This window comes from Mauremys mutica, chromosome 3 (assembly GCF_020497125.1).
Source record: "Mauremys mutica isolate MM-2020 ecotype Southern chromosome 3, ASM2049712v1, whole genome shotgun sequence".
NCBI lineage: Eukaryota > Metazoa > Chordata > Testudines > Geoemydidae > Mauremys > Mauremys mutica.
Genome location: NC_059074.1, coordinates 133,062,217 through 133,076,615, shown reverse-complemented (window position 1 = coordinate 133,076,615; position 14,399 = coordinate 133,062,217). Strand labels below are relative to the sequence as shown.

The window sequence follows — 14,399 nt, the reverse complement described above, 5'->3', positions numbered from 1 at the left end:
TTTGTATCACTCACCATAGAAATGCAGCCACCTAAAGGGGTGCAACACATCAGTTGTTTAACAGGGTACAGCAACACTATACACTGCTTTGGAAAGTCACTAGGAATACCATCTTCAGCTGCAAATGCAGGAGAATTAAAGAGGGAAGGATGCAAATGTTTTCTACTAGAATTTGACCAGGACAATGGGGTACTTACTAAATGTCCCATGGGAGGGCTAGAGACCCTGATTGTTTTTTCCTCTTATCCAAAAGACAACGCAACCAGCATTACAGTCACCCCCTAAAATCACTACAGCTCTCCTACAGAGGCTCCCTTACTGGTTACTCAACCCCCTTCCCCCCGCAGTTAAAAGAAGTTCATTGTCAAGTCAGTCCGAAAGGTTAATGTGCAGACAACAGCTGGAAGGGCAAGGTACTCCTTTGCTGGTACCTTTTGTAATTTCCCCTATTGCAGCCTCAGGGCCATGCTGCAATAACAACAATGTGGCTCAAGCTTTTCAATCACACAGAAATAAATTCTTCTATTAAAGTTAATTTTTAATCTCTGCGTATCCTGGGGTTTAAAATCTCTCTGAAAACAAACTAGAAATATTGCCCAGGTTTACCGAGAAGAGAGCTGACTCCTCATCTCCACTTCAGCTGGTATAATGGGGCAGGAGTAAATTGTTGGTGTCTTCACACTGTAATTGCTTTCAGCCCCACTATAGGAGCCACAGACCTGACACCGTGTCACTTTTGGGGAGTGCCGATGAATGCCAACTGCTGATTGGTGCTGCCTCTGCTGTCAGAGGGGAATGTAATAGGCAATAATTGGAGATATACTAATCTCCTAGAACGGACATTGAAAGGTCATCGAGTCCAGCCCCCTGCCTTCACTAGCAGGACCAATTTTTTGCCCCAGATTCCTAAATGGCCTTCTCAAGGATTGAACTCATAACCCTGGGTTTAGCAGACCAATGCTCAAACCACTGAGCTAGCCCTCTTGGTTCTAAGGGCTGAAATGTTCTTCAAGGGCATAAGGGAGACAGGACTTAATTCTAACAACTGTAAAGGGAATTCTGGATCAGATTGTCCCTCAAAGCTATGCATTGTGGGCCCCTCCTCCATCTTTCCCATGGAAGGGGTAAACTGTGTTGGTGGCACCTCTTGGACCAAACAGAGGGCTCTGTGTGACTGCAGGGTCTATGCAGAAGTTGGGAAGGCTGCAGGGAAATCTCTGTCTCCCACCTATGGGCCCACAGAATTAAGCAGAAAATCTAACAGAGAATTTATTGAAGTTGTGCTTTACTGGAGCTGTGCTGGCAAATTCCAGCCTCCACAATACCCCACTCAGAGATCTCCTGCTCCAGAATTCCCCCCTCTATCTAGCCTGTTGGACACAAACTAAGACCCGATAGTTCTCTCTAGCGCTTCACCTGCCAAAGTGACTTACACAGACTGTGTTAGGTAGTATTAGTACACGAGATCTCACTGAATTTTAGCCCAAACTGTGCAGTCATGGAATGGATTGCTGAGCACACTACAGGGGCATTTCTTCCCCCTCCCCTGCACTTCCACACAGAAACAAACCTTTTTAAAAACAGATACTTGAAAAATAGGAGTTGAATTAGCCACATCTATGTTTATATCAGTTGCTATCCACAACCAGGTCTAATACAGAACTTAATACTCCAGTAGCACAGGGCTTGTGTCATATGCAGATATGAGCTGCACCAATGAATTCACAGAATATGGACAAAAAATGCACAAGGACATGTAAAGCACCCGTAGAAATGCACAGTTAAAAAAAATGTCTAAGTACCATAGGCTCAGTCCTTTCTAATCGAAAGAGAACAGGAAAAGGATGATAAATGTTCATGACCACACGGGGATACCAGTTACCCTTCATGTCACAGGCTGGGATAAATTATCTCCTTTGGAAGGAACAGTGAGGAAAGAGAGCAAGTTCTAGGAAGAGGAGGCTGCAGTGTTGAGAGAGATCCATACAGTGATGGTTCTCAGTGCTGATTTGTTTTGTAATGAATGCAAGCTCTGTAAGGATATTATGCTGACTCATCTCATGACTTCACCTCTTCAAAAGATCAGAGAAACCTGCTGTTATTAGTGTCAGATGCTGATCTAAATGAGCCAACTGGAAAAGGGTTAAAGCGAAGGAGGGAGGGAGACAGAGAGATAAGGAGACACTTACCCTCACTCCCATGAACCTGTCCCTGAGAACGATCCATGAAAGCAAGAACACAAAAGCTTTGTTGCAGCAGAACAACACGGAGACATCCGTAGTGTTTATTTTCTTTATTGCATGTAAGTACAGGTAGTTTGTGAGTGTCCAAAGTACACCGAAGGGTGCTGCCTTGGTAAAAAACACCTTCATAGTCAAGCCATTGTCTCCAAAAAATCGGCAGCACTCCCTAAAACAAGGAAAGAAAGGCAATGTTATTATACCCGAGTGGCAAACAAGTCCTTCATGCGTCGTACCAATTAGAATGCTCTTTTTTGGTACCACGTCTTTCCTACAAGAAGGGTAACAAGTTTCAGTCTGCTGCAAAAGCCATCATTTGCACAAAAATATCGAACACACAGAAGGGATTATAAAACTGAAAACGATGAGCACATAAGAGTATGGCGAAAGGTGGAGGTAGGGGATCAAAGTGAATAACTACAATATTAATAAGGTGCTTGCACCTTGCACTTTTAATCTCTATTTCTCAGAGCGCTTTGTTTCATTATTCTCATTTTACAGCTGGGGAAACAGAAGTGATTCTTTAGCTTGCCCAAGATCATCCAACAAATCAGTGGCCAGGCTGGGAGCAGAATCCAGGCCTTCTGATGCCCAACTCTTTGCCTTAGCCACTGAGCCAGCGGCCTCCCCAGTAAGCAGAGAAGAGAAGAGATGGATATTGAGGCAGGATTTGAAATGGCTGGGGACTCACTGGAACTAAGTTCAGGACAAGGCTTTTCCATCAGACAGGTGGATGTGGCTAAAGGCACTGCCACTGTCAGAGACTCACAGTGAGGACTAAGCTTTGCCCATAACCAGTTCAATGAATGGAGGAGAGGAAAAGGGAGTTGGTAAGGTCAGGTCTGAGGAGGCAATAGGGTCAGTGAAGATAAATAAGGATCAGGGAAATGAGGTTATGCTTGTGAGTTCTTGATGGAACGCAGGTGGTCAGAGTGTTCTCAGGCAAGCTGAAATTTGGCAAGGAGAGCAGCCCAGAGGGAGTTGTAGTAATCAAAGTGAGAGGTTGGGAGTGCATGGATTAAGGAAGTGGGCAGACAGAAAGTGAAGATAAGGGCAGGTATGAATTATATTATGAATCCAGGTCCAGCTATAGGAGGTCCTGCAAATACTGTTGGTAAGATGGAAAAATAAACATTGATGGATCATTTCTGGTACATCCGACAAGGCGAGATCAGAGTCAAGGAGGTAGATGGAAGAAATTAGGGAGCATTAGGGCATTTACTCTAGTCTAAGAGAAGGAACCAGTCTTGGAGACAATAGGGTGGAGAAAATTTGAGTGGAACCAAGCACTAAGGAATATATGACCGAGAGAGTGCACAGAGAGGTGGAGATGTTGGCAGGGACAAAGGATGGATGGGAAAAAGTTTGGTGTCATCAATATAAACATGATGTTTAATGTCAAACAGAGAGCTGAGATGGTGATAAAGCACAGATTAGATAGTTAGAGGGGTCAAGAACACAGCTGTAGGACATCTTTTTTGGTGTAAACATTGTAAGCTAAAAATCAAGAGTCACTGGCTTTATGACTATTGTAAAACTAAAATGGCATGTGCTAGTCAAGTTGTTTGCATGCAAATTCAGTAATGCAAAATGGAAACACAGGGATTTGTAATCCGAAGAATATTGTTTGCAGTCTAATGACATGTTCAGATGGCCCTTACCAGACCTTCAGAGCTCCTTCCCCAAAACAACCCATACCAACTAGAGTTGAGAGGGTAAACCAGGGCCTTCCAGCCCAGTCCTGCATCCTGAGAGACCCACTAGAGCACCAAGCCCTCTGCCTCTCTTGCAATCCTCCACATGGAAGTAGCAGCAGATAGCGGGAGGAGTCTTCACAGTCTGGTGACAATAATTCATCTCTGAAACCTGGATTCTGGTTGGGTTGGGTGTCCCAGTGGATAAGGCCACTTTATGCCCTGGAGAATCATGGCCAGAATTTTTTTTTCATTTGCTGTATTGCAATTGGCTGTTGATAGCTCCTCATCCCTCCCCCTCATCAACCATAGCAACCGCCTTTCTCTTATGCTTCTCCCCTCCCGCCCTCTCTCCTCTCCTTCTTTTATCTACCTCCCTCTCGTACTTCAGAAATTCCTTCCTCTTCCCCACTTCAACCCTGAGTGCCCATCCCTCAAAAAAAAACCCCAAACCCTTACAACAATATTTTTGGTAATGTAAACAAAACAATTATCTGAATCACTAAGTCAAAAATGAAGGAAAGACGCTGTTTGCCATCCATCACCATAATTGCTCTGCTTGCCCTTGTGTGCTATCACCCTTTCCCCATCACCTGCCGGGGGGGGGGGGTATTTTCTACTTTGCAAGCTCTTGAGGGCAGGGACTGTGTCTTGTTCTTTATTTGCATAGCACACAGCACAATGGGGACCCAATCCTGGGACCTTTTGGCGCTACCACATTAGAAAGAATAGTAATCTAGAGCTTCTGCCAGCTACCTCTGTCACACACACAAATGGGCTCTTCAGAAATGTTGTCATGTTATTACTTTGGGAAGGGCTGTTCTCTGACATTTTGGAGGAGTTCTCTTCTTTGAAAAGCAACAGGTTTTTGGTTAGGCCCTTCTAATTTTTTAGATGGATTTCACTGAGACACAAGGAGGTCAAGAAATTTGTCCAAGGTGAGTCAGTGGTTCAGCTGGGATCAGAATATGTGCTCTTCTACACTAAAGATTCCTGAGAGATTCTACACTGCCTTGAATCGTGTATAATCACTTCAACCTGTGCAAAAAGAGTGCAAACCCAGTGTAAAATACAACCATTCTGATTTGGTAGTCTTTTGTACCCTCTTTGCATTCTGCAAATGTATGAAGAACTGCACAAGGTGGAAAGATGGAAAATCAGAACCCCAGTCTTCTTACCATCAGGCTATGTGCTTTTCCAGGTAAGTGACAAGTAAGGGGTTGTTGTTGCTGAAAAATATACCCACCCTTAAATCTACTCATTTTTGGTGCCTTCTAAACATCATGCTAATAAAGTCCAAGGAGACCTGAGGGATATGCACATTTTTTATGCACAAAATCCTTCAAAGTATGACAGCTTGCTCTCAATAGATTTCTCTCCCCACATTTTCCTAGTTATTTATCAGAGCAGCTCAATGTTTTCTTGGTGCACCATCAGACGAGACCAAAACAATACAGTGCTCAAAGGAAAAAGCCCATTACTTGTGAAGACTTACCAACAGGCGTCTGACAAAGGTTGCTGTGGATGAATAATGTTAGATAAATACCCCAGTGCAGACTTTTTATGGGAAACAAGACAGGACTAAGACATGACCTCTGGAGCTATGGTAATTATAGCACAGGCTGGATGTGAAATCACCAATGGATAATTGGCCTCTTCATTAAATACCTCTTAAGTACACTTTGGAGGCAGCTATTTCTTAAATATCAGCATGCTGTGCATCATTTTTATTCCAGCCACACAAGTACATGATGCACATCAAATGTTTTAATCTTCATGTTTTATGAATACTGTTTGGTAAAAATCAATTTAATCGTATGCTCGATCAGAGGTTCTGTCCCACTGCCATCCATGCATGCTTAAATACAGTGAAAGAGGCGACTTGTTTTAAATATTTAAACAATCTCATCTAGTGACAAAAACATTCTTCGTTTTTCTCAAGAAAAAATTATCAGTTGTTTATAGATTCAGAGTCTCTCAGGCAGGAAGAGACCATTATGATAATCTAGCTTGACCTGCGTAACACAGGTCATGGAGTTTTGTATAAGCCCTGATCCAAAGCCCACCGACATTAGTGGAAAGATTCCCATTGACTTCAGTGGGCTTTTGATCATACCCATAGAGCTTTAAGTGGACTGGAGCCTGCTTTAAGTTGGTCTGTCTACCAACTCTAGGTAGTCAGATACTGCATCTTGACTTGTGTGATGTGCCTCCAGCACTTCAGATCATCTGAAGCATTTCAGTTAGTAGCCTCTGGTTTGATTATGAGGGTGTAGGTGGCAGGTTGTTCTCAGTGAGGGCCCTCAACTGTGCAACTCTTCCTGCTTCAGTTTGCCAAAGCCTGAATTTGTTGGTCCCCCTAGTCTTGCTGCCAGACTGGTCTTTGGCTTTTCTGGGACATGGGGAGAGGGTGATCAGGTAGATGGAGACAGTGGTACTTTCATTAGGAGGGTTCAATCTCTTGGAGACTGGTCCTAAATTATTGCCATGTCTTAATATGGGCACATGCACTTAGGACACTGAATGGGCATCTTTTAAAAAGAACTAAAATAAATATTTGTAAATAGGAATTTTGTAAATAGGAATATCTCCTGTGTTGTTGGCACTAATTACAACACAACTGCACTTTCAAACAATGTGATGCCAGCACACAGCCTGAGTAACTGGGTTCTGTGCTGACAAGCTCTATGGAGATTAAAAGTGTGTGTTTGTGTGTGTGTGTGTCCTCCCCCAGAGTGTACTCTATAGCAGAAGAACATAACACACCTGCAGTAGGTGGCCATTATATCTGTACAACACTTACCACAAAGCAACTACAAGAAAAGCCTACAGCAATCACTGACAAGAACATAAGAATGGCCATACTGGGTCACTGATGGACCTATCCTCCATGAACTTATCTAATTCTTTTTTGAACCCATTTATACTTTTGGCCTTCACAACATCCCTTGGCAATGAGCTCCATGGGTTGACTGTGCACTGTGTGAAGAAGTATTTCCTTTTGTTTGGTTTAAACCTGCTGACTACACAGGTGCCAACTTTTTTCTGCACCGGTGGGTGCTCGCGCCCCTGGCCCTGCCCCCACCCTGACCCCAAAGTCCCCGCCCTAACTCTGCCCCTCCCTGCCCCTATTGGACCCCTCCCCAAATCCCCGCCTCCTCCCCCAAGCACTGGGAGGGAGAGGGGAGAATCAGGACGTGGCGGTGCGCTCAGGGGAAGAGGCAGAGGCGGAGGTGAGCTGGGGCTCACCATGGGTGCTCCAGCCCCAGAGCACCCACAGAGTCAGCGCCTATGGCTGCCTATTAATTTCATTGGGTGACCCCTGGGTCGTGTGTTATGTGAAGGGGTAAATAACACTTCCTTAGTCACTTTCTCCACGCTATTCATGATTGTATAGACCTCTATCATAGCCTCCCCCTTAGTCGCCTCTTTCCTAAAATGAACAGTCCAGTCTTCTTAATTTTTCCTCGTATGGAAGTTGTTCCATAACCCTAATCATTTTTGGTGCTCTTCTCTGCACCTCTTCTAATTCTACCTTTTCTGAGATGGGGAGACCAGAACTGCACAAAATATTACAGGTGTGGGTGTACCATGGATTTATACAGTGGCATTATGATATTTTCTGTCTTATTATCTCTCCCTTTCCTAATGGTTCCTAAAATTCTGTTTGCAATTTTGACTGTTGCTGCACACTGAGCGGATGTTTTCAGGGAACTATCTACAATGATGCCACAATCTCTTTCTTGAGTGGTACCAGCTAATTTAGAGCCCGTCATTTTATATGTATAGTTGGGATACTTTTCTCCAATGTTTATTACTTTGCATTTATCAACATGCATTTCATCTGCCATTTTGTCACCCAGTTTAGTGAGAATCCTTTGCAACTCTTTGCAGTCAGCTTTGTAATTAACTATCTTGAGTAATTTTGTATCATCTACAAATTTTGTCACCGCACTGTTCACCCTGTTTTCCAGATCATTTATGAATATGTTGAACAGCACTGGTCCCAGTACAGACCCATGAGGGAACTCCACTGTTTACCTCTTTCTGTTGTGAAAACTGACTATTTATTCCTACCCTTTGTTTCTGATATTTTAATCAATTATTAATCCATGAGGGGATTTTCCCTCTTATCCCATGACAGCTTACTTTGTTTAAGAGCCTTTGGTGAGGGACCTTGTCAAAAGCTTTCTGAAAGCTCAAGCAAACTATATTGATTGAACCATCCTCCTCCATATGCTTGTTGACTCCCTCAAAGAATTTTAATAGATTGGTGAGGCAAGCTGTGTTGACTTTCCCCCAACATATTGGGTTTGATAATTCTGTTCTTTACGATAGTTTCAATCAATTTGCCTGGTACTGAAGTCAGGCTCACTGGCCTGTAATTGCCAGGATCGCCTCTGGAGCCTTTTAAAAAGAAAATCAGCATTAAATTAGCTATCCACCATCTGGAACAGAGGCTGATTTAAACAACAGGTTACACCCCACAGTTAGTAGTACTGGGCTGGATGAATGGACGGTAAGGTGGATAGAAAACTGGCTAGATGGTCGGGCTCAACGGGTAGTGATCAATGGTTCCATGTCTAGATGGCAGCCGGTATCAAGTGGAGTGCCCCAAGGGTCGGTGCTGGGGCCGGTTTTGTTCAATATCTTCATTAACGATCTGGAGGATGGTGTGGACTGCACCCTTAGCAAGTTTGCAGATGACACTAAACTGGGAGGAGTGGTTGATACGCTGGAGGGAAGGGATAGGATACAGAGGGACCTAGACAAATTAGAGGATTGGGCCAAAAGAAATATGATGAGGTTCAACAAGGACAAGTGCAGAGTCCTGCACTTAGGACGGAAGAATCCCATGCACTGCTACAGACTAGGGACCGAATGGCTGGGTAGCAGTTCTGCAGAAAAGGACCTAGGGGTTACGGTGGACGAAAAGCTGAATATGAGTCAACAGTGTGCCCTTGTTGCCAAGAAGGCTAAAGGCATTTTGGGTTGTATAAGTAGAGGCATTTCCAGCAGATCAAGGGATGTGATCATCCCCCTCTACTCAGCACTGGTGAGGCCTCATTTGGAGTACTGTGTCCAGTTTTGGGCCCCACACTACAAGAAGGATGTGGATAAATTGGAGAGAGTCCAGCGGAGGGCAACAAAAATGATTAGGGGGCTGGAGCACATGACTTATGAGAAGAGGCTGAGGGAACTGGGATTGTTTAGTCTGCAGAAGAGAAGAATGAGGGGGGATTTGATAGCTGCTTTCAACTACCTGAAAGGGGGTTCCAAAGAGGATGGATCTAGACTGTTCTCAGTGGTAGAAGATGACAGAACAAGGAGTAATGGTCTCAAGTTGCAGAGGGGGAGGTTTAGGTTGGATATTAGGAAAAACTTTTTCACTAGTAGGGTGGTGAAGAACTGGAATGGGTTACCTAGGGAGGTAGTGGAATCTCCTTCCTTAGAGGTTTTTAAGGTCAGGCTTGACAAAGCCCTGGCTGGGATGATTTAGTTGGGTTTGGTCCTGCTTTGAGCAGGGGGTTGGACTAGATGACCTCCTGAGGTCCCTTCCAACCCTGAGATTCTATGATTCTATGAATTTCATATCTGAGTTCCTTCAGAACTCTTGGGTGAATACCATGTGGTTCTTGTGACTTATTACTGTTTACTTTATTGGTTTGTTCCAAAACCTATCGATACCTCAATCTGGGACAGTTTCTCAGATTTGCCACCTAAAAAGAATGGTTTGGGTGTGGGGATCTTCACTCATCCTCTGAAGTGAAGACTGATGCAAAGAATTCATTTAGCTATTCCGCAACAGCCTTGTCTTCCTTGAGTGCTCCTTTAGTGCCTCAATCGTCCAGTAGTCCCACTGACTGTTAAACAGGCTTCCTGCTTCTGATGTACTTAAAGGGTTTTTTGCTGTTAGTGTTTGTGTTGTGTTGTGCTAATTGCTCTTCAAATTCTTTTTTCGCCTTCCTTATTACACTTGTCAGAGTTTATGCTCTTTTCTATTTTCCACACTAGGGTTTGCCTTCCAGTTTTTAAAGAGTGCCTTTTTGCCTCTAACTGCCTCTTTTACTTTGCTGTTTACCCATGTAGCATTTTTTTTTGTACTGTAAAAGAGTCCCACTCACCACACGTTGTGCCTCCTTGGGGCTGGAAAATAGCTCTCACCCCATGTGGCACCCCCTTCCATTGGGTGCCCATGCTGTGGACCCTTTCTCTCTCTGTGACTCAGGGTACTTCTTCTTCTCCGGCCAGGTCACTATAGAGTTCCTCCCTTTTGAGATAACAATGTCCCACCAGACAAACTGTCCAGACACTGTCTCAGATGGTCTTCCATTCCAGTCTCCAGGTCCTGTGTCACTTCCCTGTGGCAGGTTGGGGAACCTGGCCCACCCGCTACTCTGGGTTCCAGCCCAGGGGCCCTATGACTAGCAATCCAGGTTTGCTCAGGCTCTGTTTCCCTGGGCTCCTTCCAACCTCATCTCTCTATCACCTTGCCTATCTCTGGAGAGTCTCCTGGCCTCCTGCCAGACTCCTCAGTCCAGAGCAGGACCCCAGAACTTACTCTCCCCCTGAATCTCCTCCTTGTCTCTGGCCAACTCCCTTTCCCTCCAGGGAGTGACTGCAAACCTCTTCCCTGCAGACTCTTCCTGGTTTATAATCCTACCCCAGCTAGGCTTCATCTGCCATTAGATTTATCAATCCCTGGTTCTCCTTCAGGTGCAGCATATGCGGTTGATTGGCCCCTTCTGGCCAATATTAACTTGCTGAGGACTTGTATGGGGTGGACACCCCATCACAGGTCCTCTTACCGTTTTTTTCATTTGGGGTATGCATTTAGTTTGAGCCTCTCTTATGATGTTTTTAAATAGTCCCAATGCAGCTTACAGGCATTTCACCCTTGTGACTGTTCCTTTCACTTTCTGTTTACCTTCCTCATTTTTGTGTAGTTCCCCTTTTTTAGGTTAAATGCTACATTGATGGGCTTCTTTGGCCACAGGGATTTAAATTTAATAACATTATGGTTGCTCTTACTGAGCAGTTCAACTATATTCACCTTTTGGAATAGATCCTGTGTTCCACTTAGGACTAAATCAAGAACTGCTTTGTAAGTTTCAGGACAAGCTGTTCCAAGAAGCAGTCATTTAATGTGTCTAGACATGTTATTTCTGCATTCCTTCCTGAGGTGACGTACCCTGGCAATATGGGGATAGCTGAAATCTCCCATTATTAGTGGGTTTTCTGCCTCTCTAATCAATCTGAGCATTTCACAATCACTGTCACCACCCTGGTGAAGTGGTCAGCAGCATTTTCCTACTGCTATATATAGTGCCACTTCCCCACCAGCATGACTTACTCATCATATTTTATACCCTGGTATTACCATGTCTTATTGATTATTCTCATTCCACCAAGTTTCTGTGATGCCTATTATATCAATATCCTCATTTAATTCCAGGTACTCTCATGCAGAGCAAAGGCAGAGTCCTTATTCCAAACTCAAAGCCATTACAATTTTGGAGCATTTTTGCAGTCAAGGGCAGTTCCCTACAGAACTACTGATTGATAGACTCTCTCCTACAAGCTTCACTCCCATGTAACCTGCACCTTTGGTCCTCACTCTTATGACTCAGCCTGAAGCTCTCAATGAACACCCCACCTTCATATCCAGTGGCGTATTTTAAGCTTAAATAAGGGACTGACTTATGAGGACAATCAGATATGTCTGTCATGGACATACTATGGTCATGTACCTACAAGAGGCCCAGCAAGAGTGACTGCATTAACCTGTTCTGCCTGTTCCATTGTATAGACAGTGTGCGCGCGTGTGGATTTGTCAAGGTGTCATCTCATAGCTATAGATAAGGAGTAAAATTTTCAAAAGTGCCCATGTCCGGCTGAAAGTCAAACGGTGGCAGACAGGTTATGTGAAATGAATAATCTTGTAGTGCTCTTCTAATTTCTAAATCTCAGACTGAGCTCAGCCAGAGATACCCCCTGATCCTCTCAAAGCTTGAAAATTACATTGATCCTTAACTGAAAGTGATCAAACCCAATCCCCCCTCCATAACCTACTGAAATTCCACAGTTCAGATAGTCTCATGTATATCAAGGTTATGTCTTAAAAACTGCCTGGCTGCACTCTTGCTGACGCAGCTTTTGTTTGTGCAATGATGGACCAAGTTTCACTCTGCTTGGAACTCTGCACCATCAAGGACCTTGGCCCTGGAGTGGGGTCTATAGGAACCCCATCAGGGTAGGGAACTCAGAGGGTGCACCAGATCAGTGGATCCTTCAGTTACTCTGGTCACGTTCTCTTCCTGGTCACTGCTGACCATTTTTTGGGCTGTACTGGCTCTTTAAGGACCCCTCAGTGAAGAGATGGCTGCAACCACTTTTGGCTGTCACAACCTTCTCTCAGTAGACATTAAGTCTATGGGATCCCTGCACCTGCAGGTGTAATCCACGGTGAATCTTCTGCAGTAATTTCAACTGGCAGGACAGCGGGATGCTTTCATGTTACAGTACACAACACCATCTTAACAGTTCCTGAGAGAAGGTGGTCACAGACATTAACTTCATTGACTCTGCTGCCAGAATTGCTAATAAGCTATTGCAACTGATCACATGCACTAGTTTAAAAAAATGAAAACCATAAGTAGGGGTAGAATTCAAGGTGGTAGAAAGTGGCAATGAAAGTATCAACCACAGCCCGCTTCTGTATTCTGTTAATGCTGGGAGCCTTGCTCGCATTCAGAAATACAGTATTCACACTCTCAAGAAATCCGAAGCCCATGACTGAAGTGGACAGCGGATAATTCTGTTAATACATGTCACACCATGGCATTGAGAGATGGAGAGGCTTGTCACATGTGGCAGTTTGGAACCACTTCCAGAGAAATATTACACTGCAGGTGTGCTTACGCACCCATAGTTTAACCAGACAGTTTCACTCTGCATGGTTCTAGATGAAAGTATAGGCAATAAAGACAGGCACATGCCACACGTTGGACTGGATTCTCTTTTCTCTCACATAAGTTTGATGCTGGTGTAACTACATTACATTCTTAACTTACACCAGTCCGAGAGCCCTGTGAGTTTACTGCAGAGCCATGAACTGATTGGGAATGCTCGGAACTGGGACAGAGCAAAGCTAAAGGCTGTGTTTAGCTACTCAGAGCTATCCTGCCCCAGGGACAGTTCTAGGAGGGTTTTTGTTTCATTATGACATAATTCCTGCCCACAACTCCCAGGCACAGAGGAGGAGCATATCTTGCTGTCCTGGCAGCTGTGCTAGCTGGTGCAGAGGGTGGAATGGGTCCTTGCTCTTCCTTGCCCCCGTAGGGTAGCTTGAACACACGGAAGTGCCAAGAGGGAACAGTGCCCAAACTCAAGGTAGTGTGACTGCCCTCTGCACTGGCTCCTTGCTCCAGCATCCTTACCCACAACTTTGCATGCCCATGTGGGACTAGTCACAGCCTGGTCCTAAATGGGACCTAAATTAATCAAACATATGGAGCTGGAGAACCTCTCCTGTGGCTGGGCAGAGGATTCTACTGGAAAATGTAAAAATCATAACCCAGAGATGTGTGTGTGAGGTGGTTATTGGTAGATCAAACTCTACAGGAGTGGTGGAGCTGTCTGGGTGGGGAGGCACTGGAAGCTGAAAAACAAAATCTACAGGAGTTGGATGAGAAGGATGTGCTGTTGGGGAAAAAGTATTTTGCAACCTCTCATCAGAGCAAGAGGTCCCAGATCCACTGATCTGCCTTACTGAGCCAAAACTACCTTGCCTTGCTGTTTAGTTTGTGCAATGGTACTGCCTGGCTGGTGACAACTATACCAGAATAGGGCTCTCCCACCACAGAACTGTGTACGAACTAGATTGCAATGGAGTTTTGTACCTGTCGTACCTGCTATTTGGTTGGGGTTTTTTTGTCTTTTAATACGTGACATAGTCACTCTGTCTAATTGGCCTTGCTCAGTATTATTGGCATCAAGTTCCCTGAAAAGATGCTGCCTTTTCAGTTCTCTGTAGTCCTTTTCTATAGATTGAACACAGATGTGAATGATAACAGAACTCTTCCAAACTCTGTGCAGGTCTAAGAGTTGCTAAACTTATCTAATCTGAATCACCTGTTAACCCCTAATCATGGGACCAGATTCATCGGTACCTTCCAGCTGCTTTGCTCAGTGCCAGCAATGCAAAGCAGCTGTTAAAGCCAGCTTAACTGTCTGGATCTACAGTTGTTGTGTGTTGCTGGAGTGGCACAAAGCAGTGAGTGTTCTGGTAAATCTTGCCCCAGATATTTACCCCACACTTTCTACACAGAAAATACCTGGATTTGGTTTCTTGAAAGTACACACAAATAAAAAAGTGTCTTCTTGAGAAAAAATAAACAAAAAAGGCTCCTGTATTAGAATCTCAGGGTTGGAAGGGACCTCAGGAGGTCATCTAGTCCAACAA

General features: G+C 44.4%; 1 protein-coding gene across 5 annotated transcripts in view; it reads right to left on the bottom strand.

The window, feature by feature from the left end:
• SLC35F3 (solute carrier family 35 member F3) overlaps positions 1 to 14,399 on the bottom strand; it is a 266,282-nt gene that overhangs the window by 16,023 nt on the left and 235,860 nt on the right. For all 5 annotated transcript variants that reach the window (XM_045008486.1, XM_045008490.1, XM_045008487.1 and 2 more), the window contains one exon: positions 2,190 to 2,409. In XM_045008486.1, the coding sequence (XP_044864421.1) occupies positions 2,190 to 2,409 (220 nt within the window). The remainder of the gene's footprint in view (positions 1 to 2,189; positions 2,410 to 14,399) is intronic.